The 26,586-nt window shown below is 47.2% G+C and overlaps 1 protein-coding gene and 1 pseudogene across 1 annotated transcript; both read right to left on the bottom strand.

Moving 5' to 3' along the window:
* Positions 1–718: 718 nt before the first annotated feature.
* LOC119357436 lies at positions 719–8,879 on the bottom strand (annotated as a pseudogene).
* A 1,895-nt stretch (positions 8,880–10,774) lies between these two features.
* Positions 10,775–12,993, bottom strand: LOC119352809 (probable indole-3-acetic acid-amido synthetase GH3.8). The gene is made up of 2 exons (XM_037619391.1): positions 12,419–12,993; positions 10,775–12,312 (listed from the first exon to the last, which is right to left on the bottom strand). Exons 1-2 carry the CDS (start codon positions 12,805–12,807, stop codon positions 10,944–10,946), a joined length of 1,758 nt encoding a protein of 585 aa, XP_037475288.1. The 5' UTR covers positions 12,808–12,993; the 3' UTR covers positions 10,775–10,943.
* Between the last annotated feature and the right edge of the window lie 13,593 nt (positions 12,994–26,586).

Below are 26,586 nucleotides of genomic sequence, written 5' to 3'. Positions count from 1 at the left end.
CCGCCGCGCCTCGCCCCGCTCGCACACGCCTCGCCGCCGGCCGCGCCTCGCCACGCTCGCCCACAACGGGAGCTATCGGTGCTTGTCCACGGGCGGAGAGAGAAATGAAGGAGAGAGAGAGAGGTGGGGATGACACATGGGGCCGGGGGACATGCAGCGGACGAGGACGCCACAGAGACGTCAGTTTCGTGTCCGCTTTTACCCCAAAGCCAGCTCAAGTTTGGGTCGCGAATGGGGTCGAACGGACAGAAAAATAAGATGGGGTCGCGCGATGGGTCGTCTCGTTTGTCCGTTTTACCCCAAACGGACGGGGTCGGACAGGATGGGGTCGCACGGTGGAGTTGGCCTTAGAATTTTCGCTAAGTCAGGTAACACCTGTCACTAACGGGAACCTTGGGGGTAAAAAATGGAATTCACTCTAAAAATAGTGTACATAGAATTGTTTCAAGTTTAAAAACATAGTGCACACGGAAGTTGTATGGTTTAAACTTTCACTAGGTTCATAGGGGGAAATCAACATCATCAATACCGTTTCTGGAATTATTTGTGTTACATTTTTTCTTTTTGCTATATATTTTCAAGTATTCACGATCCAAAATGCTTTGCAAAGAAGAGTGAAAGCCGCGAGACTCTTGAAGATCTGAAAACACGACAAAAAATTAATATATTTTTGGAAAAGAGCGAGCATTCATGATAAAAATGCATTCCCCCAAAAGACTGAAAACCAAGAAACTCTCGACAATTCGATGTGCCGCATCACTGTACAGCTCCAACCAACAAACCAACGCAGCCTGCAATGACAAAAATAAAATGGAGAAATGCAGACCAAACTAGCTCACCATTCACAAAACATAACCATGACGAGTTCACATAACATAACACGAGCAAAACTTGTCTGGATTGGACAACGACTGCATGTTGTACGCACGTACTGAACATCTTATTCTCATTACTCATCGTGACTCTGAGTCCATGTACACCTCAGGTTCAGACAGTGTGGTGATGGCTCTGATACAGATCACAGGAAACGACCCATCCATGTAGCAAAGCGGGACCATGCCAGGTCAATGGCTCCCTGATTCTTGAGAGCCTCAGGTGATGTGTTCATGAAGGCATGAGAGCATCCAGGGTATATGTGCACTTCATGTGCTACCCCACAAGACTTGAGCTTCTCCTCCAACGACTTGGCCGCCTGAAACATCACAGTAGCAATGCCATCTGTTTTTGTTTTTTATTATCTGATGAATTAGCAAGCTATTTTCTAGTTTCTAACTCCCTATGAAAACAAACAAGCCTCGATATTGTTCTATTAAATAATACCAATAACTAAGGTCAAAGAAGGTCTTACGGTCACATTAGCAAACCCGACATAAGCGTCGAGCTCCCCAAAATGAGCCTGGATTGGAGCAAGAGCCCTGGAAGGATCAGCAAGCTCCGACGATGGCGTCCCGTAAAAAGCAACAACAGCATCAACCTCCGGTACCAAAACTCCACTCGCGATTGCCAGGGCACCTCCCATGCAATAACCAGTAACACCAACCTAAGAACAATAGAAAAAAATGTCAACCATTACTTACACGCTGTATTTCACCGGAACATAAACATGACATTATGTGTTAGGGTTGCGTTACCTCCATGAACCTAAATCGATTATTTCATAACAAGATCTTAGATATATCACTAATGGGCATAGCTTGCAAATTTGGCTAACCATCAGAATCGCGCAACAAGGGCTTACAAAATGACTACTTACATAATAGATTTTCATTGATGCATGCAAGGGAGGTAGCACACCAAATCTACCAAAAGATAAATGATCTGCGTGTCACCCACCAAGAATATATAATACAATTCAGATAAGGAAAAACAGATATACGAAATCTTGAAACGTTGGCAAAGGTAAAAGCTACCTTGGGTGATCCATTTTCCTTGAGCCATTTCACGGAGGCTTGAATGTCCTTGATTGCGCCCTGCCAGTCTAGCCCTTCCATCAGATGCCGAGCCTCGGCAGCATCCAGAGCGACCTTCCCACGGTACAAACTGCAAAAGAAAAGTGTAAACGCACAAAGCATTTGGGATTTGACCGAGCGATGATACTCCGAGCGGATCGGATAGCACTTTTTGAAGCATCCGCGTTTGCTAGTAGTCTATCTTGAACAAATGGTCGGGTTCAAAGAAAGAAGCACAAGACAGGATAGATCGCCATACTCTGGAACAAGCGCTCTGTATCCATGGCCGATTTGGGAGATGTGGGTGGCATGGTTCTTGACCTGGTTGTTGACCCCCCACCACTCTTGCAACACTACAACTCCAGGGGCATCCTGTTTGCCGACAACATAGGCATCGAAGGTCTGCAGATGTACAGCATCAGATCTGTTATATATAGCAGTAATCTAAGTTGCAATAAGGCATAGAGCAAAAGCACCAGGACTGTGTGACTGTGTCACTACGAGTGGCACAATGAAGTCACAATACTAGCACAAGCGTATAAATCTGAGCAATGACATCAATTTTATTTCTTTGCAAACAACAAATAAATAAAGCATCCCGTGTTACAGCACACAGCAGGTCACTGGATGGAGTGTATTAAATTCATCGGATACTTCAGCCAGCTCATCTAAACGTACCAACTGATAAAGAGAAACGGGCAATATATTTCAACACTCTCCTCAGCTAACTCATCAAAAAATCCGAACTAATGAATAGAGGCAGGCAAGGAAAGTGGATTTTTCCTAACTAGTTGTGCCCGCAACCCTGTATCCTGGCCCTCTATCTAAGGTCCTGTCCAATCAACCTTCTCCATCACGTTGTCAGCCATGCACTGCATTCTCTCGACCCACATGCATGCTGCGGCTATTCCTACTCCATGTGCATGTCGCCTCTTCAAACAAAATTACAAGATAAACAAATATGCCACTATTACTTTTAAATAAATTGTGCAAATTTAAATTCATTTATGTATTTGAATTTCTCAAGCTCAGCTCTACAAAACAAGTCCAATACCTATATATTTCAAATTAAATTATGGGCCCAAGATAATATTAAATTGTGTGTGGCTCAAAAAAGTTCCATAAACTTTTCATTAAAGTTCAGCCAAGCTATCTATAAATTCTTTGGTTCAAGATACATTTTCCAGCAAAGTTCTTTCATATTTGTAACAAAGTGCCGACCCACTATTCAGAAAATTCTTCAGCCCCTTATTCTGTTTATTTAGCACTTTGCACTAAAAAATTAAAGTTCTTCACTGTTTAAAGCAAAGTTTTAAAAAAATATGTTTCAAATGTATCCAAGACTATACTTGTTCTAAAAAGCTTAGCGTCATGAGTTCAAATATGTAAAAAGCTTCGAAAACAAATTTTCGGTTTTAAAGATACATACCATCTAAATTGTCAAAAGAAAATGAAAAGTGATGGAATTAGGCCATGCATGTGTCAGAACTTGCACAGGAAGAGAGAGAAAAGCCCATGCACATGCAATGGCTCACATCCCCATGGACCAGCAACGACACTGATTCGCGTTGCGCGCTCAACTGGTTAGGATTCGCCGGCAATATATTTCTACAGAACTAGTGAACTCTGTAGCTGGAGGAGCCTCATTCGAGGCTCGAGGGAGGGAGGGAGGGAGAGAGAGGAGTCGCTCACCGTATCGTCTTGCTGGATCCGCACCTTCTGAAACTCGCCGGCGACGGCCATGGCGGCTCGGGGACGGTAGCGGGTGCAGTGCAAGGGGGCGGGGAGGCGCTCCGCAGCAGTAGCCGCGCTAGCTGTGGTCTGTGGACATGGCCACGCCCAACTTGGCGTCTCCCTTTTCAAGCAAGCTAGGTGACTCGATCGGCACCACTTCGATCCTGGACCACGAGCAGAGCACGACCTAGCAGGCTTGTTGTTGGTTGGCCATCAAGAAAAGCAGCTACCAGGTACCAGCGTAACGTTGAAGGGAAAAAGAGAAGATATGGACGTGACAACAGCAGCCTTTCCCAACTAAAAGGGGTTGAAAAGACCTAAATGAATGAATGATCTGCACTACACCAGAGTCAAATTTAACAATTTTGACCTCGAGATGAAATCAAATCATAGAATGAACTGCCCGTGAAACTATTTCACGCGACTGACCTTTTTGTGTGGCGCCCGACACGCAGGCGCCACACCCTACTGTGCAGCGCCTACCTCTGGGGCGTTGCACCTCTGTCCACCGTGGCAGCCACTGGGCCCGCATCCAGCAGTGCAGCGCCTCAGAGCTAGGCGCCACACATGTAGTGTGCAGCGCCTAGCCCTTAGGCGCTGCACTGTCTGTTACTAGTTGGCTGCCCCTCCTCCCCCACTCCCCCACCCCACACACCCCTACCCCCATAGCATCCGACCCGAGATTTGCCCCCTCTTCCCCTCTCTCCTCCTCTCAAATCCTCTCTCAAATCTTGCAAATTTGAAGATTTTGTCCCTGGATTTCAAACTCAAACCCTCCCTCAAGGTAATCTTCTCCAATCCCCTTGTTTTGATCCAAGTAATGTTAACAAATTGCTCATTTGTTGCTTGTTTGGGGAAACCCTAGTTTTGTATGGATCTAGAGATTTGCGTGGAGATGTGAGATGTTTGTTTGCCAATTTCCTATGATTAGGCTTGTTAGTATGTTAGGGTTATTCTTATGGGTGTTCTTATGTTGGTGCTAGGGTTAGGGTTAGGGTTGTTGTTTCATATGTATTTTAGGGTTTGTATTCCGTGTTAATCCTTGGATTATAACTCATGGAAGCAATGTTACGTCGTGTTGTTTGAATGCTTATAGGGATAGGAAGAACATGTGTGTTTGTTCATCATGGGGACAAATACGCCTTCTTGAAAGGCAATATTGAACCAGACCCAGATGAGTTTGACATGGTGTTTGATAGTAGTCCTAGCTATGCGGAGCTCTTGCAACAAGTGAGAAAAGAGTTGAATTGGATGGACCCTAGTGATATCGTTGAGTTGGAGGGAAGGCATAATGTTGGTTTTGGAATGCACATCCATTGAAAGACAATGTGTGTCAACTTGGAGTAACGTTGGGTTGCATACAAGGAGACGGTGGCCAAATCATTAGACAAGGCTCTTGAGTTATTTGCAACGAAGAAGGTTGATTCATATTTGCATTTGGGCTTGAACCGGAACCCCTCCCCTTTGGTTGCTAGTAGCCCCCCACCCTTGAAGCGAGATGAAATTGTTGAACCTCTTTTGACCCAATAAGCGAGGCCAACATTGAGCACGTTTCCAAACAACCAAAATGAAGCTTTACAAGAGGAGAATGATGAGTATGCGGATGATGACAATGAAGTTGATCTCCATGACAACAATGTGGGTGATCTCGACAAATATCATTTGCAAAATACAATGGACCATTCCATCCCTTATTCCCGTGGCTATGCATCGGATTCAGATGACGAAGGTCCCGATGAACAAGTTGATGAGGAGGGGTTCACGATGAAGGAGGCCAAAACTTTTGAGAAGGTATTCGGTCGTGATCATCGGACTACATTGTTCAAGGATGTTAGTTTCGCGGATGAAGCCGTGGTAGATGGTGGCCAAGGTATATCTCTTGGGGTTAGGCCAAGATCTCACCGTGATTTGGATGACGACAAGAACAGGATTGCTAAAGGGTCTAAGTTCTATACCTTCTTGGAATTGAAGATGTGGCTCGACAACTACTCGGTTACGAATTATCGTCCACACAAGGTGGTGAACTCGGACGTCAATGTGCGCTACACGGTTGCATGTGCATGTGAAGATGAAATATGTTCGTGGATTGTGCATGCAAGACCATGGAAAGGAGGTCCCACTTGGCACGTAGTGAGTTGTGTGCAAACTCACATGTGTCGAGGCAAAAGGGTGGATGGCAAGATTGTGTCCCAAGACCACAGACAACTCACGTCTGAGTTCATCGCTTACAGGCACTCCAACTCAATATCCACACTTCCAACAATGAGCGTCCAACATGTCATTGACCTTGTGAAAGCCATCTTTCATTACAAGGTGAAGTACGTCAACGCATGGAAGGCGAAGCAAGCCGCATTTAAGATGTTGTATGGTACTTGGGAGGAAGCAAACAACCAAATCCCTAGGTTGTTGTTAGCCATGGCGCCACAAACCCGGGCATTGTTCATGTGGTCAAGCCTCATGGGAAAAACAACGATTCATGAAGGAAGGGAAGTCCGAGTATTTGGCCGTGCTTTGTGGGCGTTCGAGCAATGCGTGAGGGCTTTCGAACACTGTAGGCCGGTCATCATCATTGATGGCACATTCTTGACTGGACAATACAAGGGCACCTTGTTGGTTGCGATAGCAAGTGATGCCAATAACCGGGTGAAAACCCACAACTTTGGTTGGGCGGCGGCGGTGCCCGGCTCCGTCACCTTCTTGAAGGCGCCGCTTTGGGTCCGCCGGGAGGTGGGACAGCTGCAGCGCGTTCTTGGAGTTCCTGATGACGGCGGTTCTCTCTTTAGTGGTGTCGCTTCGCCATGGCGGTCGGCTGGTCCGGCTCTCGTGGTGATTGTGGTGCTCAACTCTTCGTCGTGTCTTCCTGGGGTGCTCCCGTTCAGAGAGGCTGGAGGTGGAGCGGCTTCGTCTTGCATGGAGTTTCGATAGAGATGTCAAGTCATGCCTGACCGACAGGTGCTACGCTTTGTCATGCCTGGTCGGCAGGTGCTATGCACGACAAATCTTCCAAAGACTTCAAGCTGTGTCGGCTGGTGGTACTTGGCAGCATGGTGCTGAGGTATATCAGTGGCGACCGCGACGTGCTCAGCCGTTTGCGCACAGGGAGGAAGTGCCGTTGGGCGCCGTGGTGGCGTCGACGATAGCTGGACCGAGCAAGGTTGATGCATCAGTACAGTTTTGAAGATGGAGCGGTGGCAGTTGGCGGCGGCGGCCTCTGAGTGCACGCCGGACCGGTTAGACCCATGCTCGGCAGGCGTCCTGGATGGGACCCCAGGTCTTAGATGTTAGGTTTGGCTGCGATGTCTGTTTGGTATTAGGCCCAGGCTATCTGCGCCCCTTCATCAACTGGATAGGTGTAGCGACAGTCTATTGCTTAGACAGCGGCTTTAGTCTTATTGTTGTATTTCTTTGTAAGGTCTTGTGAGAATAATTAATAAAGTGGCCGTATGCATCACCCAGATGGAGAGACCGGGGGTCATCCTCCTTTTCTAAAAAAAATACAGTCACCTCTATGAATGCGCACACACACTTTACTTTTATAAACACCTCCGAAAGACTGAGCCGGCATATCATCTTGAAATTTACAAAGTCACTATAGGCACCTCGTCGTTGACGAAAACGTCTTCTCCCACTAAATGTGCATCGCCTGAAATCCTAAAATAATTCCAGGAATAAATGCGAGCACCAGAACTTGAACCCTGGTGGACTGGGGATACTATAGTCCCTCTAACCATCCAACAACAGATTGGTTCGCAGGACGCTCTGAGCTGAGGCGACTGTTCTCTGCATCTTTTTCTTTTGCATGAGTGTTCTCTGCATCTGGGATCCAGTAGACAGAAAAACTAAAAAGAAAAAAATACATCGCCTGCATGGCATGCACAAATCATCAGCACTAAAATGGGAGAAAAGGCTGAACCGTGTAAAATGTGTCACAAACTTGCCCAAATCTAGTATAAATTGAGATTATTTGCTAAAGTCAGTTAATATCTGTCACAAATGTGAATCTTGGGGGTAAAAAATGGGATTCACTCTAAAAATAGTGTGCATAGATTTTGTTCCAAGTTTTGAAACATAGTGCACATAGAATTCGTCTCGCTTGAAATTTGACCAGGTCTATAGATTTGTGCCAAAAACCATTAATTTTCCGCCTTTTATTTTTGTAAAAAACACAGTTAACGGCCTTGGCCGTTTAGTGACGAATATAGGTGGGTCCCGCTTTTGGCAATGCAGCGTACCGGTTCACCGGCGACGTCGTTAGATAGAGGATTTGTATAGGTTTACAAAACACTCCCTACAATTTTATAAGTACACCCCTTTTTCAAAACTAAAAAAAGCAATCAGCCCCGTCGCCTGCCTCCTCGTCTCTTTTTCTTTTTGCGAGGAAAACTTCCAATCTATTCATGCCTGCCTCCTCGTCTCTCCTTCCCGAAGGCTACCATCGACTGTGGTGGTGCTGCCCTTGATGCTTGAGAGCCATGGCCGCCCGTGGAAGATGAGGGTGAGCAAGTTGGAGAAGAGCCAAGGCCTCCCATTGTCTTTGGGGTGTGCCGCCACCACTGAACTGGTGCCGTAACGAAACGCTATGGCTCAGTCAGCTGATCTTTTTGTGAGCGGCAACCCCCTTCATGGCCGTCGGATGTTATTTTCATCAAACGGCTCGAGAACAACCTCTACCTAGTCCAGTAATCCAGTTCTTGCGGAATAGTAGAAAACAACACCGTACGTGTCAAATATGGATTGGCTGAAACAATACAATACAAGAGGATAAAAGACGACACAAAATTTCACAAAGCATCAATGGCCAGAAAATCCACTAACCCAAAATTAAAAACAAACATGCAGCTAAATTGCAGTTTTTTCTTCAAGAAAAAGACTTAACCGCCAACTTCAAAATTGATTTGTTGCTCACCCTTATAGCAACTCTAGCAGACCCCGCAAAACACGCGGAACCGCAAAATTCCGACGAGTATGCGGGCTCGGCCCAATTTTTCGATTAGAACAGAGCCCGCGTACTTGCCCGGCTCGTAAAAAAATTTGCCACGGCCCGCAAACCGCACGCCAGGACCGCTATATCTACGGTTTCGCGGCGCGTTTACGGGTCGAAACTCTATCCCCCACCGCCACCGAGCCATGCAATCCCCCACCCCCTTCTCCACATTTCTCGCCGCCGACGACCAGCTCCCTGCCTCTAGCCGCCATGTGGGGCCGCATGTGGAGCTTCGGACGTGGCTCCTGCAGCAGATCCGACGGTGGAGGCGACCCCGAGTGCGAGCGGCGCGTCCGGTCGGACGGCGCGAGGAAGCGCGGGGCTAGGAAGTGGACCAACCGCGGCCTGTCGCTGCCGGCGAGCTTCCGCGTCCGCGAGACGGAGGAGTACGACCGCCGGCAAGCGTCCTTCTCCTCCGCGGTGAGATCTTCCTACGCCGGGAGCTCCTCTCTTCCGGCGCGGGCCTTCTCCCCGTGAAGAGGGAGTGGTCGAAGGAGCCGGGGGAGCCAGACGACTTCGAGTTCGTCCCCGTCAAGGAGGAGCCCGAGGAGCCCGCTCCTCTTGGCCGCCATGGAGTCATCGGGCCGGAAGACTTCGTCTCCGACGTCGACATGGTTGCGGCCACCATTTGCCGAGCGGAGCGTGCGTGAGGAGGCGGAGCGCCGGCGCCACGCGGAGGAGCTCGAAGACCTCCAGTGGCGACAGGCGGTCGCCGCCAACCTCGCCGTCAAGAAGAAGGACGAGGAGTGGCGCCACATCCGCGAGGAGCAAGCCGCGAAGTACATCGACCTCTGCAGTTCCGACAAGGAGGATTGAGCTCCTCCAGGGCGTCGTCCATGGCCGCAACCTCGCCCGCCGTCAGATCTCCACCCCTCTAGTACTAGTATTACTGTAGTATGTAGCATGAACTTGTGTTTTGTAGTGTTTGATCATGTAAAATCTATGCAGTATGTGATGAACTACTCGTGTCAATGAGGTGTAATTTCTCCCGCGAAACTGTTTTTTCAAATTATGCAGTTTTAGATACTGTTTTTGTTCGGCTGTGTTAGTTTTCGACCCGCAAACGAGATCTTTGTCAAACTATAAACGCGTTTTGCGGATTAAGATTTTGCAGGGTCTGCTCTTAACTTGCCAACCCGCTCAAGCCTCAAGCCTTGGCTCACCTGGAACCGATTTTCACTGACGAGTCTTGTTTTCACCGTCAACTTGACCCCTCCTTACACGTGGGACCCACCAAGGAATAAAATATCCCTTTCTCTTCAACCCACTCCACACCACACATGACGCATGCGGCAGAGAGGATGCTTGTCGGACATCGAGAACATGTGTCTGACAAAAGTACCTGTTGGCCGCCTTCTCTCCACCTTCCAGTGCGTGAAGGTGGAGAGAGAAAGTGCGTGAGCATTCCGCCGGTGATCCGCATCCTCTCTCCACCTTCGTGTTTGAGCTCAGCGGCCAGTGCAGGAGGATTCCGACAGTGTTCATGCAGGCATTGAGCTCGTGGCCGATGAGGCGATGGTCATGGCACGGATCCGTGCAGGCGCCCTAAAGTTCGAGCATGAAGATTCTATACAAAGTACTCCCTCAGTAAAGAAATACTTTCTCCCTTCATACTGTAATGCATATAGATTTCTTTGGAAGTCAAATTTTAATTAATTTTATAGAGAAATAACAAATATATATAATATGAAAGTGTATCTAAGGATATGTATTTGGTATTCTAGATGTATATGTTTTTCTCTACAAACCTGACCTACAAAATTTGCCTTTTTGAAAAATGTATAGCACTACATGTAGAATGAACGGAGTATAAACATGATCTTCACTTATCATTTTGGTATTTGGACCCTAATAAGTGCCACACAGGTGACATGAACATACGACAACTTCGAATGTTTTTGATTGCAAATTCAGTGACGCGAGGATGACAACTTTATTTTCGGATGGCAAGTTTCAGTTTTTTTGTTTGTTTTTCCTTTCAAATAGCAACTTTAGTTGTAAAAAAATGTTAGGGCCAGATTGCTTCATGACACGCTGTGGCACTTGTGATTTGGGTATTTGTTTATAGAGGGAGTATTTTTTTTTTGCAACTTTTCTTCTGATTCCGTAGCGTAAATTGCATGCCTCCTAGAGCAGTCGAGGCTTGTGCAACTGGAGAGCTTTATTGGCACAGGGATGCATACAGCGACGGGCGACCGAAAGATATATATATATTTTTTGCGGGAGACCGAAAGATATAAAGGGGAGGATGGCCCCAAGAGCTGTCTCCCTGGCCTCTAGTCGTAGCGCCGGGCCGGAGTCCAGTGCGGCGGCGTAGGGCTGAAGTGGATGGACACGACGCGCGAGTCGAGCAGCTCGATGATGGCCGGGAGGGTGACGCAGCGGGGCGCCTTGTACTGGTTGATGGACGCGCCGTTGGAGACGGCGTCGTCCATGAGCTCCTCGAAGGTGCCTGGCCGTACGACCCGGATCTCGAGCGGCCCGATCGACCCGTCCACCGCCCGGCTCCGCCGGTACACCGCGTTCAGGGCCTCCTCCATCTCCAGGCAGCACCCGTCGAGGGTCTCCCTGTCAACCTCCGCCGCACCTCCCGCGGTCAGCAGCTCCCAGTAGACGACGTAGTGGCCCGGGATGCGCTCGGTGCACGCGCGGCTGGTGTACTCCGCCACGGACGCCCCGTGCAGGCGGAGCAGCTCCGCGGCCCGCTCCACGGCGCGCTGCAGCTCGGCCTCGTCGGTCTTGTCCGTCTCGACGGAGAGCAGCACGTTTTGGCGGCGTACGAACTGGAACTGCGGCGCGGCGTTGTGGAAGCCCGACACGCGGAGCACGTCGCCCACGCGGTACCGGTTCAGCCCGGTGTACGTGGTGACCACCACCTCGTACACCCGCCCGGCCTCCACGCGTCCGAGGTCCACGAGCTGCCTCGCGTCCGCCTCGCCGGTGGCCTCCTTGTCCACGGGGAGGAACTCGAAGTAGGCCACGTTGGGCATGAGGGTGTAGGACACCTCGGACGGGTCGCACAGCGGGCGAAGGTTGATGCCCATGAAGCACTCGGAGGACGCGTACAAGGTGGACACCATCGGCAGGCCGCCGCCGTAGTGTTCTAGGGCCGGGACGTACTGCGCCATGGCGCCGGTGACGACGACGTCGAGGTACCGCGTGTTCGGCCAGATGCGCGTGACGATACCAGCCCAGTCACCCTTGCAGCACTCTTGCCGAACGAGGCGGGCGAGCTCGGGGTCCGGCCGGCGGAGGATGCCCGCAACTGCCTCGCGCACCGACGAGTCGATGATAACGCGCGGACTGAGCGCGCCGGCCTCGATGTCGTCGGCGAGCTGCTCCCAGTTGAGCTGGAGGAAGCGGATGGCGCGCAGGAGGCTGGCGGTGAACACGGCGCCGATGCGGAGCACTTCGTGGCGCCGGCACAGGCCGCACACCATCTGCGCGTACATACTTTGGAACGCGTCCGCGCAGAGCACGGCCGCCCTCGGGCTCGTGTAGTGGTGCTCTAAGGCGGGCCTGAAAATCTCGCTCTTGTAAACGCTGGTCAGGGCCGGCCACGCCGTCAGCCCACCGGGCGTCCTCGTCTCCGGCTTGACGAACATGAAGTAGAGCCCCTTCCCCTTGTCAGCCCCAGGGAAGTGCCTACATGTTTACAAGTTTACATTCATGGAGAAAAAACGTCTAACTCAGTGTGCTTTACAAGTTTACATCCATGGAGAAAAACGTCTAACTCAGTGTGCTGACTTACGAGTTGATGACGGCCGTGAGGAGGCCGACGATAAGCTGGCGTCGCCGGCCCTCATCCTCGATGTTGGGGATCAGCTTGGGCTCGCCGGCGGAGGTGCCGGAGCTGGTGAAGAAGTCGGTGACGGGGCTCGCCGACAGGACGGGCGATGTGTCCCCGTTGGCAATGCGCTGGATATATGGCTTCAGATCGTCGTACGACACCACGGGCACCTTGGCCCGGAAGGTGGCGCGGTCCGTGGGGCCGCCGCGGCTCCTGAGGTACTCCGTGCCGGCGTTCCGGGCGAGGATCTCGGCCAGCACGCGCTCCTGCACGGAGTCCACGTCCTTGGTCAAGCCCTCGAGGAGCCGGAGCTTCTCGGCGTCCTCCGCGCCAACAGCCATGGCCGCCATTGGCTCAATCTGGAACACAGCACGTGGTAGCAAGGAATGCTAGATCTAGCTAAAGAATGCGTTTGTGTAAAGAGTGCTAAGATGCAGAACGTGCGGCTCCACGTTGCAAAATGATTCGATCGCTTGCGGATGAGGAGAGGACCATGAAACGAGCGGCGGTGGGCAATGCCGAGAAGGCGAGAACTGCTCCCCGCGCACCACTCTGGCCAGCGAGCACTTTCGCAGTCTGCATCCACCTTGCACGGTCTCCCGTTCTATACAATCATCTTACAGTTTGCGTCGCTCTCTCTTTCATGTTACAGTCTGCATCACCTTGCACGGTCTCCCGGTCTATACAATCATGTTACAGTCTGCATCCACCTTCCACGGTCTCCCCATCTATACAATCATGTTACAACAACTCTTGCCGACTCTTAAAAAAATAAAAAATGATTCCACCAGAGTAAATTTAGTGAAGTAAACTTTTACTTCTTTATAGGTGGCTGCATCTAGCTGATCTCCTAAACTTAGTGAAGTATTTTTTTTTCTACATAGGTTTTGTATCCTAGCAGCATGAAGTTTCAACACTTCACAATATACTACCTCCGTCATCGTCCTGATTTACTAGTCCTCATCGTATTTTGGGTTAAAGTTTGATCATATATGCATGTCCCAGAAAATGTATTTTTGGATTCGTATTTTGATGCAGTTTTCAATGATATTATTGTTGCTACATATAACTTATATTGTATTAGTTAAAATCATGGTCAAAGTATGACCCAAAATGAGGGGAACTAGTAAACTAGGACAAAGGTGGTATATCATAAAAACATTCAAATTTAAACATGCATAATTAACATGACCGTTAATAAGCATATACTAGTTTCATCATCGCGATTTCAACATGTATAGTTCATAAAAAAGTCATCACTTCAAACAAAAAGTTTGATCCAAAATCACCACAAACATAGCATGGGTATGTTGTGGATCAAGCCAATCAATGACATGCACGAACTCAAACAATAGCATAAAGCAACATCTTCAATTTGATTGTAGTTGTAAGTTTGTGATCTTGACGTCCTCGTGCTTGCTTCGGTCACCTCCTCAATTTCGTCCTCATCGGCCACCTCCCCTTCTTCGACAACCTCCAATGATCCCAAATTGAATCATAATTGAGATCATCTAGCCCCATCGTAGCCGAGGACTCCAATGACGCCAAGAATTCGGCCGTGTTTATCTCACACACTACAACAACAAAACCAACAAACTCTATCGTCATTTGGCCACCAACAATCATCGTCAAATTCATCGGCCAAAATGAACAATATGCTTTTTTTTACTTTGTTGGCATTTCCTCGAGCACTTGGTGGCCGAGACCTTTCTTGCCGGCTGCGGCGGCCAGACATGCAGGAGTAGTGGTCGTAAGGGTGGTGGTGACGCTGCACGAGGCGCCAGACGTGTATGGTGGCCAAAGTGGCCTTCTTATTCTTATTCTTCTTCGCAGCCTCCTCTGCAATGGCCCTGACGCCGCGACCGTCAATTTCCTAGATCTCTTACCGCCGGTGGAAGCAGCGGGAGGGTGGCTGACCATCGCCAGAGAGGCAATCGCCGGCCTAGTGTCCATTGTCGCGGTTGGAGCCGGTGCTTGTGACACGTTAAGCTTTTTCATCCCCAACCTATTTTTTAGCATGGGCGATGGTGCACGGGTGGTTTCTGGTGGCGACAAGCCAGAAGGGTTTTGGCTATCCATTCTGGTGACAGGTGCGGTCATCGGTGGTGACGATGGCGCATGGGGGAGGCAGCGGCAGAAAGGACGCAACCGCGAGGGCGGAAGAAAGAGGCGCACATCTTTTACTCGGCCACACAAGCATCGCCGTCTCTAGGACGTGGGCTAGGCGGGGATAACCTTATTTCATCTTCAAGAAGCCGCCGCTGTCTCATCTTTTTGAGCAGGACACAAACCTTAACAAAACTTAAAGAAGCACCTAAATAGGAAGTCCTCCCGCATACAAGGGCCGGAATCCACCACGCACCAATGTCCCTAAGGCCACAGGAGACATGCCAGATCAGCGATGCCGTGACGGAAGGCAGAAACCCTAGCCGCCTTTCCTTGGGAGGAGAGATGAAGGGAGGAGAGATGCACCTTCGTGTTCTTTCTTGATCTTGACATGTTATGTTAAAAACTTTCTTCATGAAGTAAGTTGGTCAGGGATAGTCCAGAATCCAATTTGGCTCTAGGGAGCATATGCTCATGTGCGCCCAAAATGTATTTTGCCGCAAGTGTAAAAAAAAAATAGATGTGTTCATTGTCACACCAAAATGCTATCTGCAAATTTTAAGGGCAGAAGCTTAAGCACTTTGACTTGTAAGAAAAAACAAGTCGAACGACAAATGTTACCTCTAAATGTTAAACTTAATTTTATTTTATTTTTTGCATTGACAAAGCATGGCTATCCCGTTTCGGATGCAAATTATCATCCTTATTACACTAACATGAACATCTATAAAAAAAATCAGAATTTTTAATTTTTATTTATTACTTTATTTATTTTACTATTCATCCGGGAGCATATATATATATATGCTCCCCAGAGCCAAAACGACACTCCCCAAGATAGTCACACTATACACTGACTATAGCATCCGAGAGATTCTGATTCCAACTCTTATTTATAATGTAGCATCAAGGGGAACATGCCAGCAATGAAAGGTAGAGCTAGCACCTAAAGAATATGTGTATGTATGCTGATGTGCAGGCTCTTCAGGCATCGCCGTCCAAGGGGCTGGGCCCCCAGTTCTGGGCCAAGCTTATAGTTTGCTATAAAGCTATTTCCTTTGATTCGATGGTTTTGGGTCTGCCGGCCTGCTCTGACCCGAACCTCTCCTGAAATCACTCTCCATCAGTTATGTCGCTGCTTCGTTTCCAGTCTTCCAAAATCCCAAGTCCCGCTCGAGCGAATCTGCTTGGCTGGGCGGCAGAACTCCCACCATGAATTCGGGCAGAAAGCAGCCCTATCTTCTTGGTCAATAGGGGACAACACCGCCAATCACAGCAGAACGCAACCACTGGCTAAGCGGAAGGCTAAGGCCAGATCGATCGGAAGCTTTAATTTACGCATCAGTGACCAGTCCATGTACATCAGGTGCGGCAAGCCAAAGCAGATTTATGTTAGGTTATTTTCTTTCCAATAATTTAGTGACTAATGAGCATACGATAGATGTGCACTGGTTCTCTGGTTATTTAACAGATCGCCACATGATAATAGTTCTGCGGTTGAACTGTGTCTGGGGGGAGATAGTTGGTATATTAGATATTTTGTGAATATTGCACTAGCTCTATAATTTAATATAAGACGTCTTTTGACACTACAACAATGTCAAAATATATCTTATATTAAGTTGTGGAGGAAGTATATAATGTAAGCGAAAGTATGATTTAGTTGTAAGATTTTTTTTCAGATTTTATAGCCCCATTTGCATTTCGCACCGGGGCCTCGAATTCCTGGATACGGCCCTGTCTTCAGGTATGCATAAACAAAACATGACCCGGGCCCTGGAAACACCACACTCCTCTATATGATACTTTGATCGGTCAAATGATCGGGAAAATTGCTGAACTAACCGCTGATGTGCAGGCTCTTCAGGAAAGGACTTGCAATATGGAAACACATTGTGCAAAGGTAGCTGAAAGCCAGACAATTATCCTTGATAAATTTGCAGGCAAATCAGAAGCACCCATTGCGGAATATAAAGTTTGATGATGCATATAAAGCTTTATTCGCCAAGTTGCTCTCAAGGTACATGAACTTGATATAGAGTGTAAAAAATTGCATGAAAAACTACCTGCTAAGCAGGACGATATCTTTGAACGTACTATAGAAATTGAGATTGGGATGAATAGATTCAATGCTTTACGTGGTCTATGGGCTATTTTTTCCTCTATCCCAAAAAAATTATATGATAAACTCAACCTCGGTCCTTTTGTTATCAGTGAGATAAAATTAAATATGGATAGACTCAGAGGGTATGGCTCAAGAGGCCTATACGTGGACATAAAGAGCACGTCTATGCTCCTTTGGAGTCTATGACATGGGCAGCAAAAGCAGGGGTAGGCCGCAATTATTTATCGCGTTCACTATGTTTTGAACCCTGAACCTCTGTGGTCACAAGTTTATGCACCTAATCAGTTCACCTGTAAGTTCAAACTAATGGGAAAAGGTGTGCTATGGCTATATGCCGATAGTTCCATTCACAGTCTCCATCACCAATGTTGGTGAAGGTATATATGGAAGATTATGTTTTTGTCGGAGTGGCGGTTCCCGCATGTCCTATAGTAATGTGGAGCAATGTTGATGCAGAGGTGTGGGGTTACACCTTTGTTATCCCAAAAGTGTTACACTCTTTGTCTCATAATATAAAATATTAAAGTACAACTAATATGTTGCAATGTATGATACGACGAGCTATGTCGCAGCTAAACCGCTAGCTACATACTACAAAGTGAGTTCTACAAAAGATACTATAAAGAGAGAACAATTTCGCTCAAAGGAGAATTGGAGAAATGCAGGTACCAAAAACCTAGCCGAAGATAAGTTTTAACTTGTGTTCTGCCCATCCCATGGAGATCTGGCTCCTCCTATAAAAAGGCCTGGCTAGCTAACTCTCCAGCACAACATTGTATAGCTTGAAAATTCATTTCGTCAGCACATAGGGAAGAGAGAGATGGCAACAAGCTATGAAGCATCAAGGGTGCAACCCCGCCTCATGTTTTCTCTTTCTGGCCCGCCGATATGTATTGACTTTGGGTTTCAGTTGAACCCTGGGTGCATACGCTCCGTGTATAATGAGAGAATGGGTATCAACATCATCAAGATAAGCAACGTCACCGGCCAAGCCAAAACCCCGACGGGAAAGTTAATCCTGGAGCTGTCCCAGCAGCATGAGGGGCTCTTGCACGTCCGTTGCTGGGACAATAACAAATACTGGGTTGCTTAGCAACGCGTCCACGACGGCAGCGCTGCCTGGTTCGTCTACGGTGAGGCAGATGAACCGGAGGAGGACCTGGGCAAGCCGTCATGCACCTTCTTCTACTTGAGGCCTGCGGCTGCGTCTCCACCCTCCGTTTCAAAATAGATGACCCAACTTTATACTAATTTTAATATAAAGTTAATATAAAGTTGGCTTATCTATTTTGAAACAGAGGGAGTACCTTCTTTTGTTTGTTGTAGTCAGCATGTTAGTACTGCTCATTGACCCGTCCATCTATGGGCTAGCAATAAAAAGTTGCAAAACATGGTAAAAACATCGGTGCTCCAAAATGCTTTCGAAAATACATTTTTGGAGCATTGATTTTTTTGTCACGCCTTTCATAAATGTGATATCATGATGAACATTTACAAGCACTTAGAAAATTTATCAAAGTTTACCAAAAAGAATCAGAACTATTTGGTTTTCTTTTATTGTTGATCCGAGCTCATTTGAGCTTGAGCTCAGATACTCCCTGTCCGTTTTCCTCTATCTTTCTATCAAAAGATACTACATTATCTGGACATGAACCTTATGCAGCGCATAATTCTCAGTATACAACTCATGTTTGGTGGTATAGCAAAAGGTCATTATAAATCCTCTCTCACTTATTCCGTAGTGTCACTAAGGTATCCCCCCCCCTTTTTTTAATTTGGTACGCACACCGATGTTGATGACAATCAAAACATGTTGTACAATAGAAAACTTTATGTTTCAGTTTGACCTTTCTAATTCTCATCTAGATGAGAACTGACAAAGTCTTATCTAATTCCGACACCTTTCAATTTTATGTGTATATTCATGCAGTTTTTCTTCTTTTTTTTGTTCGATTGATTTATGCTTCTTTTTTTTAGATTTTTTAACTTTAGGTGTATATTCATGCGTCGTTTACGTAGTTGCATGAGTTTGTATGATTCTGTGGTATGCAAATTGAGGTGTTCAATTGCGAGAAGAAAAATTTGAGACATGACCGGTTAGTGCTCGCGGACGCGCCCGGGTAATGTTCGCGGGCGTTTGTGTTGGAATTTAGTTTATTTTGGGCAGCTCAATAACTATTTCAGAAATTCCTAATAAATCCTAGAGGCCCACTTACCCCATTTGTGCAAGGCAAGAGATACTACTAAAGTTTAGTCCCACATTGCTAGTTTAGTGGGAGTTGGACCTCCTTATAAGGGACGTTCTTTCCCCACTTGTACGAGCATGAGAACAAGAGGGATATCCACGCACGCCCCGACGCGACGCGCCACGACGCGACGCGGGTTGCGGGAATGAGCCGAGCCGATATCTAAATTTTTGCCACGCACGACGGGTATACGAAAGGTCACGTGAGAGTTGAAATGTTTTCTGTAGTGGACACTGAATTCGAACGGCGCGCCTCTTCGGCCGCTGCCTGTTCGCTTCGTCTCCCTTTGTTGCTTCACCTCCTGCCACAGCCTCTTGGCGTCCTTCTCCTGTGCCTATATAAGAGAGGTCGCCCCTCTCCAGATAGACACAATAGAAGCTCCTCTTCCTCTCGCCACAAAGTTCCGACCACTGCGCTGCTGCTACGTTCTTCCCCATCCCGTCTTGCGGCGTGCACCGCAGGTCGGGACAGTAGGCCTCCGAAACCGCACCTTTTGAGTCCTGTACGGGAGAAGGGTGACAAGGTTTTTGGGGAGCGCTCAGCGTGACTACTGGCTGCTTCATCACGGACGATCCGGTCGCCAACGACTACTTCCCCGACGATGACTTCTTCCCCGACGTCCACGACCTCCTCGACGACATGGCAGGCGAGGACACCGACCCCAAGTCTAGCGCTTCTGCTGCTGCTGTCCCGTACGTGTTCTTCTCTTTCCTGTTAAAGGTTATGCTGCAGTTCCTTGTTCTAGTCCTTGTCCTACACATGATAGGTTCTACTTCATATATGCTACTTGGTATACTATCTGCTTTAGATATGATAGGCTACGGTTCATATATGCAGAAGCTATTTACCTTCTCTCTGTCAGAACGCATGACTTGTTTTATCTCTACTATATTAGTCATGCTTTATCTAGTATTTCTATTAATAAAATCATTTGGTAAATTGCTCATATTTTCAACAATCCAAAAACCTTATCATAGGCAATTTACCCCAAGTGGTTTTGCTGCTTCCATGAGACCTCCTATGTTTGAGGGTATCCACTATAAGAGGTGGCGCGTGAGAGCAGTCTTATGGTTTCAAACCATGAGTTGCTATGACACCACTCTCGGCAAACCTGAAGGAGAGCTTGATGCTCAACAGGCACAAGCTTTTCAGAAAATGGATACTCTGTTTAAGGCTGCTCTCTTGAGTGTTCTTGGTGAGAACATAGTTGATGCTTATGCGTCAATTGATAATGGAAAAGATATGTGTGATGCACTCGAGGCCAAGTTTGGGGTCTCGGATGCTGGCACTGAGCTGTACAACATGGAGCAATTCTATGATTACAGGATGACTGAAGAGCGCTCCGTGGTTGAGCAAGCTCATGAGATACAGTCATTTGCTAGAGAACTTGAGCACTTCAGTTGTATGCTACCGGACAAGTTTGTTGCCGGAGGTATCATCACTAAGCTTCCTCCTTCATGGAGGAACTTTGCTACCTTGCTGAAGCATAAGAGGCAGGAGTTTTCCGTCCCGGATCTCATCGGCACTCTTGATGTGGAAGAAAAGGAGAGAGCAAAGGACACACGTGCTCGAGGTATTAAGGGAAGATCTAGTGCCAATGTGGTACAGAAGCAGAACTTCCAGCCCAACAAGTTCAAGAACAAGGGCAAGTTTGATGGAAAAGCAAAGTTTGATGGGAAGAACAAGGCTGTGCAACACATGAACTTCAAGAAGAAGAATGGCAAGAAGAAATGTGCTTGTCATGTGTGTGGGGATCCTGATCATTGGGATCCTAGTTGCCCTAATCGCTATGACAAGCGTCATCCTGGGAAAGGCGGCAAGACCGCTAATGTTGTCATTGGAGACACTGACATGAAGGATGCTGGGTATGGTATATTTTCCATTATTCTTTCAGTATGTCATTCTCCTGACTGGTTAATTGACATGGGTGCTAATGTGCATGTATGCGTTGATATTTCCATGTTCTCGTCTTATCAGACCACAAGGACTTCAACCGTGCTGATGGGCACTGGTTCAAGTGCTTCTGTTCATGGTGTTGGTACGGTCGATCTGAAGTTTACTTCGGGGAAGATCGTGCGGCTGAAGAACGTGCATTATGTCCCCTCCGTCAATAAAAATCTTGTTAGCGGATCTCTCCTGTGTAGAGATGGCTACAAGCTTGTCTTTGAGTAGAATAAATTTGTAATATCCAAGTATGGAACCTTTGTTGGTAAAGGCTATGAGTCAGGAGGCTTGTTTCGTTTATCCTTATCAGACGTTTGCAATAAAGTTGTTAATTATATTTGCAACAATAGTGAATCCAATGTGTGGCATTCACGTCTTTGTCATGTTAACTTTGGTTGCATGTCGCGACTAGCGAAGTTGAACTTAATCCCTAGTTTCACCACCGTCAAGGGATCTAAGTGTCAAGTGTGTGTGCAAGCTAAGCAACCTCGTAAGTCTCACACGACTGCGGAAATAAGAAATCTTGCACCACTAGAGCTCATACATTCAGATCTATGTGAAATGAATGGTGTGTTGACAAAAGGTGGAAAGAAATATTTCATGACGTTAATTGATGACTCCACTAGATACTGCCGTGTGCATCTTCTAAAATCTAAGGATGAGGCTTTGAACTTTTTCAAGATCTATAAAGCTGAAGTGGAAAACCAACTTGATCAAAAAATCAAGAGGCTTAGGTCCGACCGTGGTGGAGAGTATTTTTCCAATGAGTTTGATGCTTTTTGTGCAGAACATGGTATAATCCATGAGATGACTCCTCCCTACTCACCTCAGTCAAATGGGGTGGCCGAAAGAAAGAACTTTACTCTAACTGATTTGGTTAACGCCATGTTAGATACATCGGGTCTCTCCAAGGCATGGTGGGGGGAGGCGATATTGACAGCATGTCATGTCCGGAACCGAGTCCCCACAAAGAACAAAGAGATAACTCCATTCGAGGAATGGGAGAAGAAAAGGTTAAAACTCTCTTATCTGCGAACATGGGGTTGTTTGGCGAAAGTCAATGCTCCAATTTCAAAGAAGCGGAAGCTTGGACCAAAGACTGTGGATTGTGTTTTCCTGGGATATGCTTTTCATAGCATTGGCTATAGATTCTTGGTTGTAAAATCTGAGGTCCCTGACATGCATGTCGGTAAGATCATGGAGTCGAATGATGCGACTTTCTTTGAAGATATCTTTCCCATGAAGGATATGGCTACCTCATCTAATCAGGAGATGCCTAATTCATCGAATCAGGAACCAGTTACAATTACTAAACCTGCCATTTCGATAGAACACTTTGCAAGTCCGATGGAGGAGAACAATGAAGTTCCTACTAGGAGCAAGAGACAAAGGATTGCAAAGTCCTTTGGTGATGATTTTCTTGTGTATCTCATAGATGACACTCCCAGTTCTATTTCAGAGGCCTATGCATCTGAAGATGCTGACTACTGGAAGGAAGCGGTTCGTAGCGAGATGGATTCCATCTTGGCGAATGAAACCTGGGAGATAACTGATCGTCCTAATGGGTGCAAACCTATAGGATGCAAATGGGTATTCAAGAAGAAGCTTAGGCCTGATGGTACTATTGAGAAGTACAAGGCTCGGCTCATGGCTAAGGGTTATACCCAAAAGGAAGGTGAAGACTTCTTTGATACTTACTCACCTGTGGCTCGACTGACCACTACTCGAGTTCTACTTTCACTAGCTGCCTCACATGGTCTTCTCGTTCATCAAATGGATGTTAAGACTGCTTTCCTAAATGGAGAGTTGGACGAGGAAATTTATATGGAACAACCAGATGGATTTGTACTAGATGGTCAGGAAGGGAAAGTGTGCAAGTTGCTGAAGTCTTTGTACGGACTTAAGCAAGCACCCAAACAGTGGCATGAGAAGTTTGAAAGAACTTTAACAGCTGTAGGCTTTGTTGTGAACGAAGCTGACTAATGTGTGTACTATCGCCATGGTGGGGGCGAGGGAGTCATCCTGTGCTTGTATGTTGATGACATACTGATTTTCGGAACAAATCTGAATGTTACTAAGGAGGTCAAGGATTTCCTATCTCGTTGTTTTGAGATGAAGGATTTAGGAGTGGCTGATGTCATTCTGAACATCAAGTTGTTGGGAGACGATGATGATGGAATTACATTGCTTCAATCTCACTATGTGAAAAAGATCTTGAGTCGCTTTGGCTATAGTGACTGCAAGCCCTCTCCAACACCATATGATGCGAGTGTGTTACTTCGAAAGAATTGAAGACTTGCTAGAGATCAATTGAAATATTCTCAGATTATTGGCTCGCTTATGTACTTAGCAAGTGCTACAAGACCTGACATCTCTTTTGCTGTTAGCACACTGAGTCGGTTTGTCTCAAAACCAGGAGATGTGCATTGGAAAGCTCTAGAGAGAGTTTTGCGTTATTTGAAAGGCACTGCAAATTATGGAATTCACTACACCGGGCACCCAAAGGTGCTTGAAGGGTATAGTGACTCAAACTGGATCTCAGATGCTGATGAGATAAAGGCCACAAGCGGTTATGTATTCACTCATGGAGGGATATCCATGCGCGCTCCTCCTCCGCCTCCCTCCGCGCCACGTCACGACGCGACGCGACACGGGTTGCGGGAATGAGCCGAGCCGATATCTAAATATTTGCCACGCACGACACTGAATTCGAACGGCGCGCCTCTTCGCTCCTCTTCAGAGAGACACAACAGAAGCTCCTCTTCCTCTCGCCACAAAGTTCCGACCACTGCGCTGCTGCTACGTTCTTCCCCATCCCGTCTTGCGGCATGCACCGCAGGTCGGGATAGTAGGCCTCCGAAACCGCACCTTTTGAGTCCTGTACGGGAGAAGGGTGACAATGTTTTTGGGGAGCGCTCAGCGCGACTACTGGCTGCTTCATCACGGACGATCCGGTCGCCAACGACTACTTCCCCGACGTTCACGACCTCCTCGACGACATGGCAGGCGAGGACACCGACCCCAAGTCTAGCGCTTCTGCTGCTGCTGTCCCGTACGTGTTCTTCTCTTTCCTGTTAAAGGTTATGCTGCAGTTCCTTGTTCTAGTTTTGTCCTACACATGATAGGTTCTACTTCATATATGCTACTTGGTATACTATCTGCTTTAGATATGATAGGCTACGGTTCATATATGCAGAAGCTATTTACCTTCTCTTTGTCAGAACGCATGACTTGTTTTATCTCTACTATATTAGTCATGCTTTATCTAGTATTTCTATTAATAAAATCATTTGGTAAATTGCTCATATTTCCAACAATCCAAAAACCTTATCATAGGCAATTTACCCCAAGTGGTTTTGCTGCTTCCATGAGACCTCCTATGTTTGAGGGTATCCACTATAAGAGGTGGCGCGTGAGAGCAGTCTTATGGTTTCAAACCATGAGTTGCTATGACACCACTCTCGGCAAACCTGAAGGAGAGCTTGAGCACTTTAGTTGTATGCTACCGGACAAGTTTGTTGCCGGAGGTATCATCACTAAGCTTCCTCCTTCATGGAGGAACTTTGCTACCTTGCTGAAGCATAAGAGGCAGGAGTTTTCCGTCCCGGATCTCATCGGCACTCTTGATGTGGAAGAAAAGGCGAGAGCAAAGGACACACGTGCTCGAGGTATTAAGGGAAGATCTAGTGCCAATGTGGTACAGAAGCAGAACTTCCAGCCCAACAAGTTCAAGAACAAGGGCAAGTTTGATGGAAAAGCAAAGTTTGATGGGAAGAACAAGGCTGTACAACACATGAACTTCAAGAAGAAGAATGGCAAGAAGAAATGTGCTTGTCATGTGTGTGGGGATCCTGATCATTGGGCTCCTAGTTGCCCTAATCGCTATGACAAGCGTCGTCCTGGGAAAGGCGGCAAGACCGCTAATGTTGTCATTGGAGACACTGACATGAAGGATGATGGGTATGGTATATTTTCCACTATTCTTTCAGTATGTCATTCTCCTGACTGGTTAATTGACATGGGTGCTAATGTGCATGTATGCGTTGATATTTCCATGTTCTCGTCTTATCAGACCACAAGGACTTCAACCGTGCTGATGGGCACTGGTTCAAGTGCTGCTGTTCGTGGTGTTGGTACGGTCGATCTGAAGTTTACTTCGGGGAAGATCGTGCGGCTGAAGAACGTGCATTATGTCCCCTCCGTCAATAAAAATCTTGTTAGCGGATCTCTCCTGTGTAGAGATGGCTACAAGCTTGTCTTTGAGTAGAATAAATTTGTAATATCCAAGTATGGAACCTTTGTTGGTAAAGGCTATGAGTCAGGAGGCTTGTTTCGTTTATCCTTATCAGACGTTTGCAATAAAGTTGTTAATTATATTTGCAACAATAGTGAATCCAATGTGTGGCATTCACGTCTTTGTCATGTTAACTTTGGTTGCATGTTGCGACTAGCGAAGTTGAACTTAATCCCTAGTTTCACCACCGTCAAGGGTGTTGGAAATATGCCCTAGAGGCAATAATAAAAGCATTATTATTATATTTCCTTGTTCATGATAATTGTCTTTGTTCATGCTATAATTGTGTTATCCGGAAATCGTAATACATGTGTGAATAACAGACACCAACATGTCCCTAGTAAGCCTCTAGTTGACTAGCTCGTTGATCAAAAGATAGTCATGGTTTCCTGACTATGGACATTGGATGTCATTGATAATGAGATCACATCGTTAGGAGAATGATGTGATGGACGAGACCCAATCCTAAACATAGCATAAGATCGTATAGTTCGTTGGCTAGAGTTTTTCCAATGTCAAGTATCCTTTCCTTAGACCATGAGATCGTGTAACTCCCGGATGTCGTAGGAGTGCTTTGGGTATACCAAACGTCACAACGTAACTGGGTGACTATAAAGGTAGACTACGGGTATCTCCGAAAGTGTCTGTTGGGTTGACACGGATCAAGACTGGGATTTGTCACTCCGTATGACGGAGAGGTATCACTGGGCCCACTCGGTAATGCATCATCATAATGAGCTCAAAGTGACCAAGTGTCTGGTCACGGGATCATGCATTACGGTACGAGTAAAGTGACTCGCCGGTAACGAGATTGAACGAGGTATTGGGATACCGACGATCGAATCTCGGGCAAGTAACATATCGATTGACAAAGGGAATTGCATACGGGGTTGCTTGAATCCTCGACATCGTGGTTCATCCGATGAGATCATCGTGGAGCATGTGGGAGCCAACATGGGTATCCAGATCCCGCTGTTGATTATTGATCGGAGAGTCGTCTCGGTCATGTCTGCCTGTCTCCCGAACCCGTAGGGTCTACACACTTAAGGTTCGGTGACGCTAGGGTTGTAGGGATATGTATATGCAGTAACCCGAATGTTTTTTGGAGTCCCGGATGATATCCCGGACGTCATGAGGAGTTCCGGAATGGTCCGGAGGTAAAGAATTATATATAGGAAGTGTTGTTTCGACCATCGGGACAAGTTTCGGGGTCACCGGTATTGTACCGGGACCACCGGAAGGGTCCCGGGGGCCCAACGGGTGGGGCCACCTGCCCCGGGGGGCCACATGGGCTGTAGGGGGTGCGCCTTGGCCTACATGGGCCAAGGGCACCATCCCCAAGAGGCCCATGCGCCTAGGGTTGCAAAAGGGGAAGAGTCCCACAAGTGGAAGGCACCCCCTAGGTGCCTTGGGG

This window comes from Triticum dicoccoides, chromosome 2A (genome assembly GCF_002162155.2).
Source record: "Triticum dicoccoides isolate Atlit2015 ecotype Zavitan chromosome 2A, WEW_v2.0, whole genome shotgun sequence".
Lineage (NCBI taxonomy): Eukaryota > Viridiplantae > Streptophyta > Magnoliopsida > Poales > Poaceae > Triticum > Triticum dicoccoides.
The sequence above is the reverse complement of the archived record's forward strand: the minus strand, read 5'-3'. Positions and strand labels throughout refer to the sequence as shown.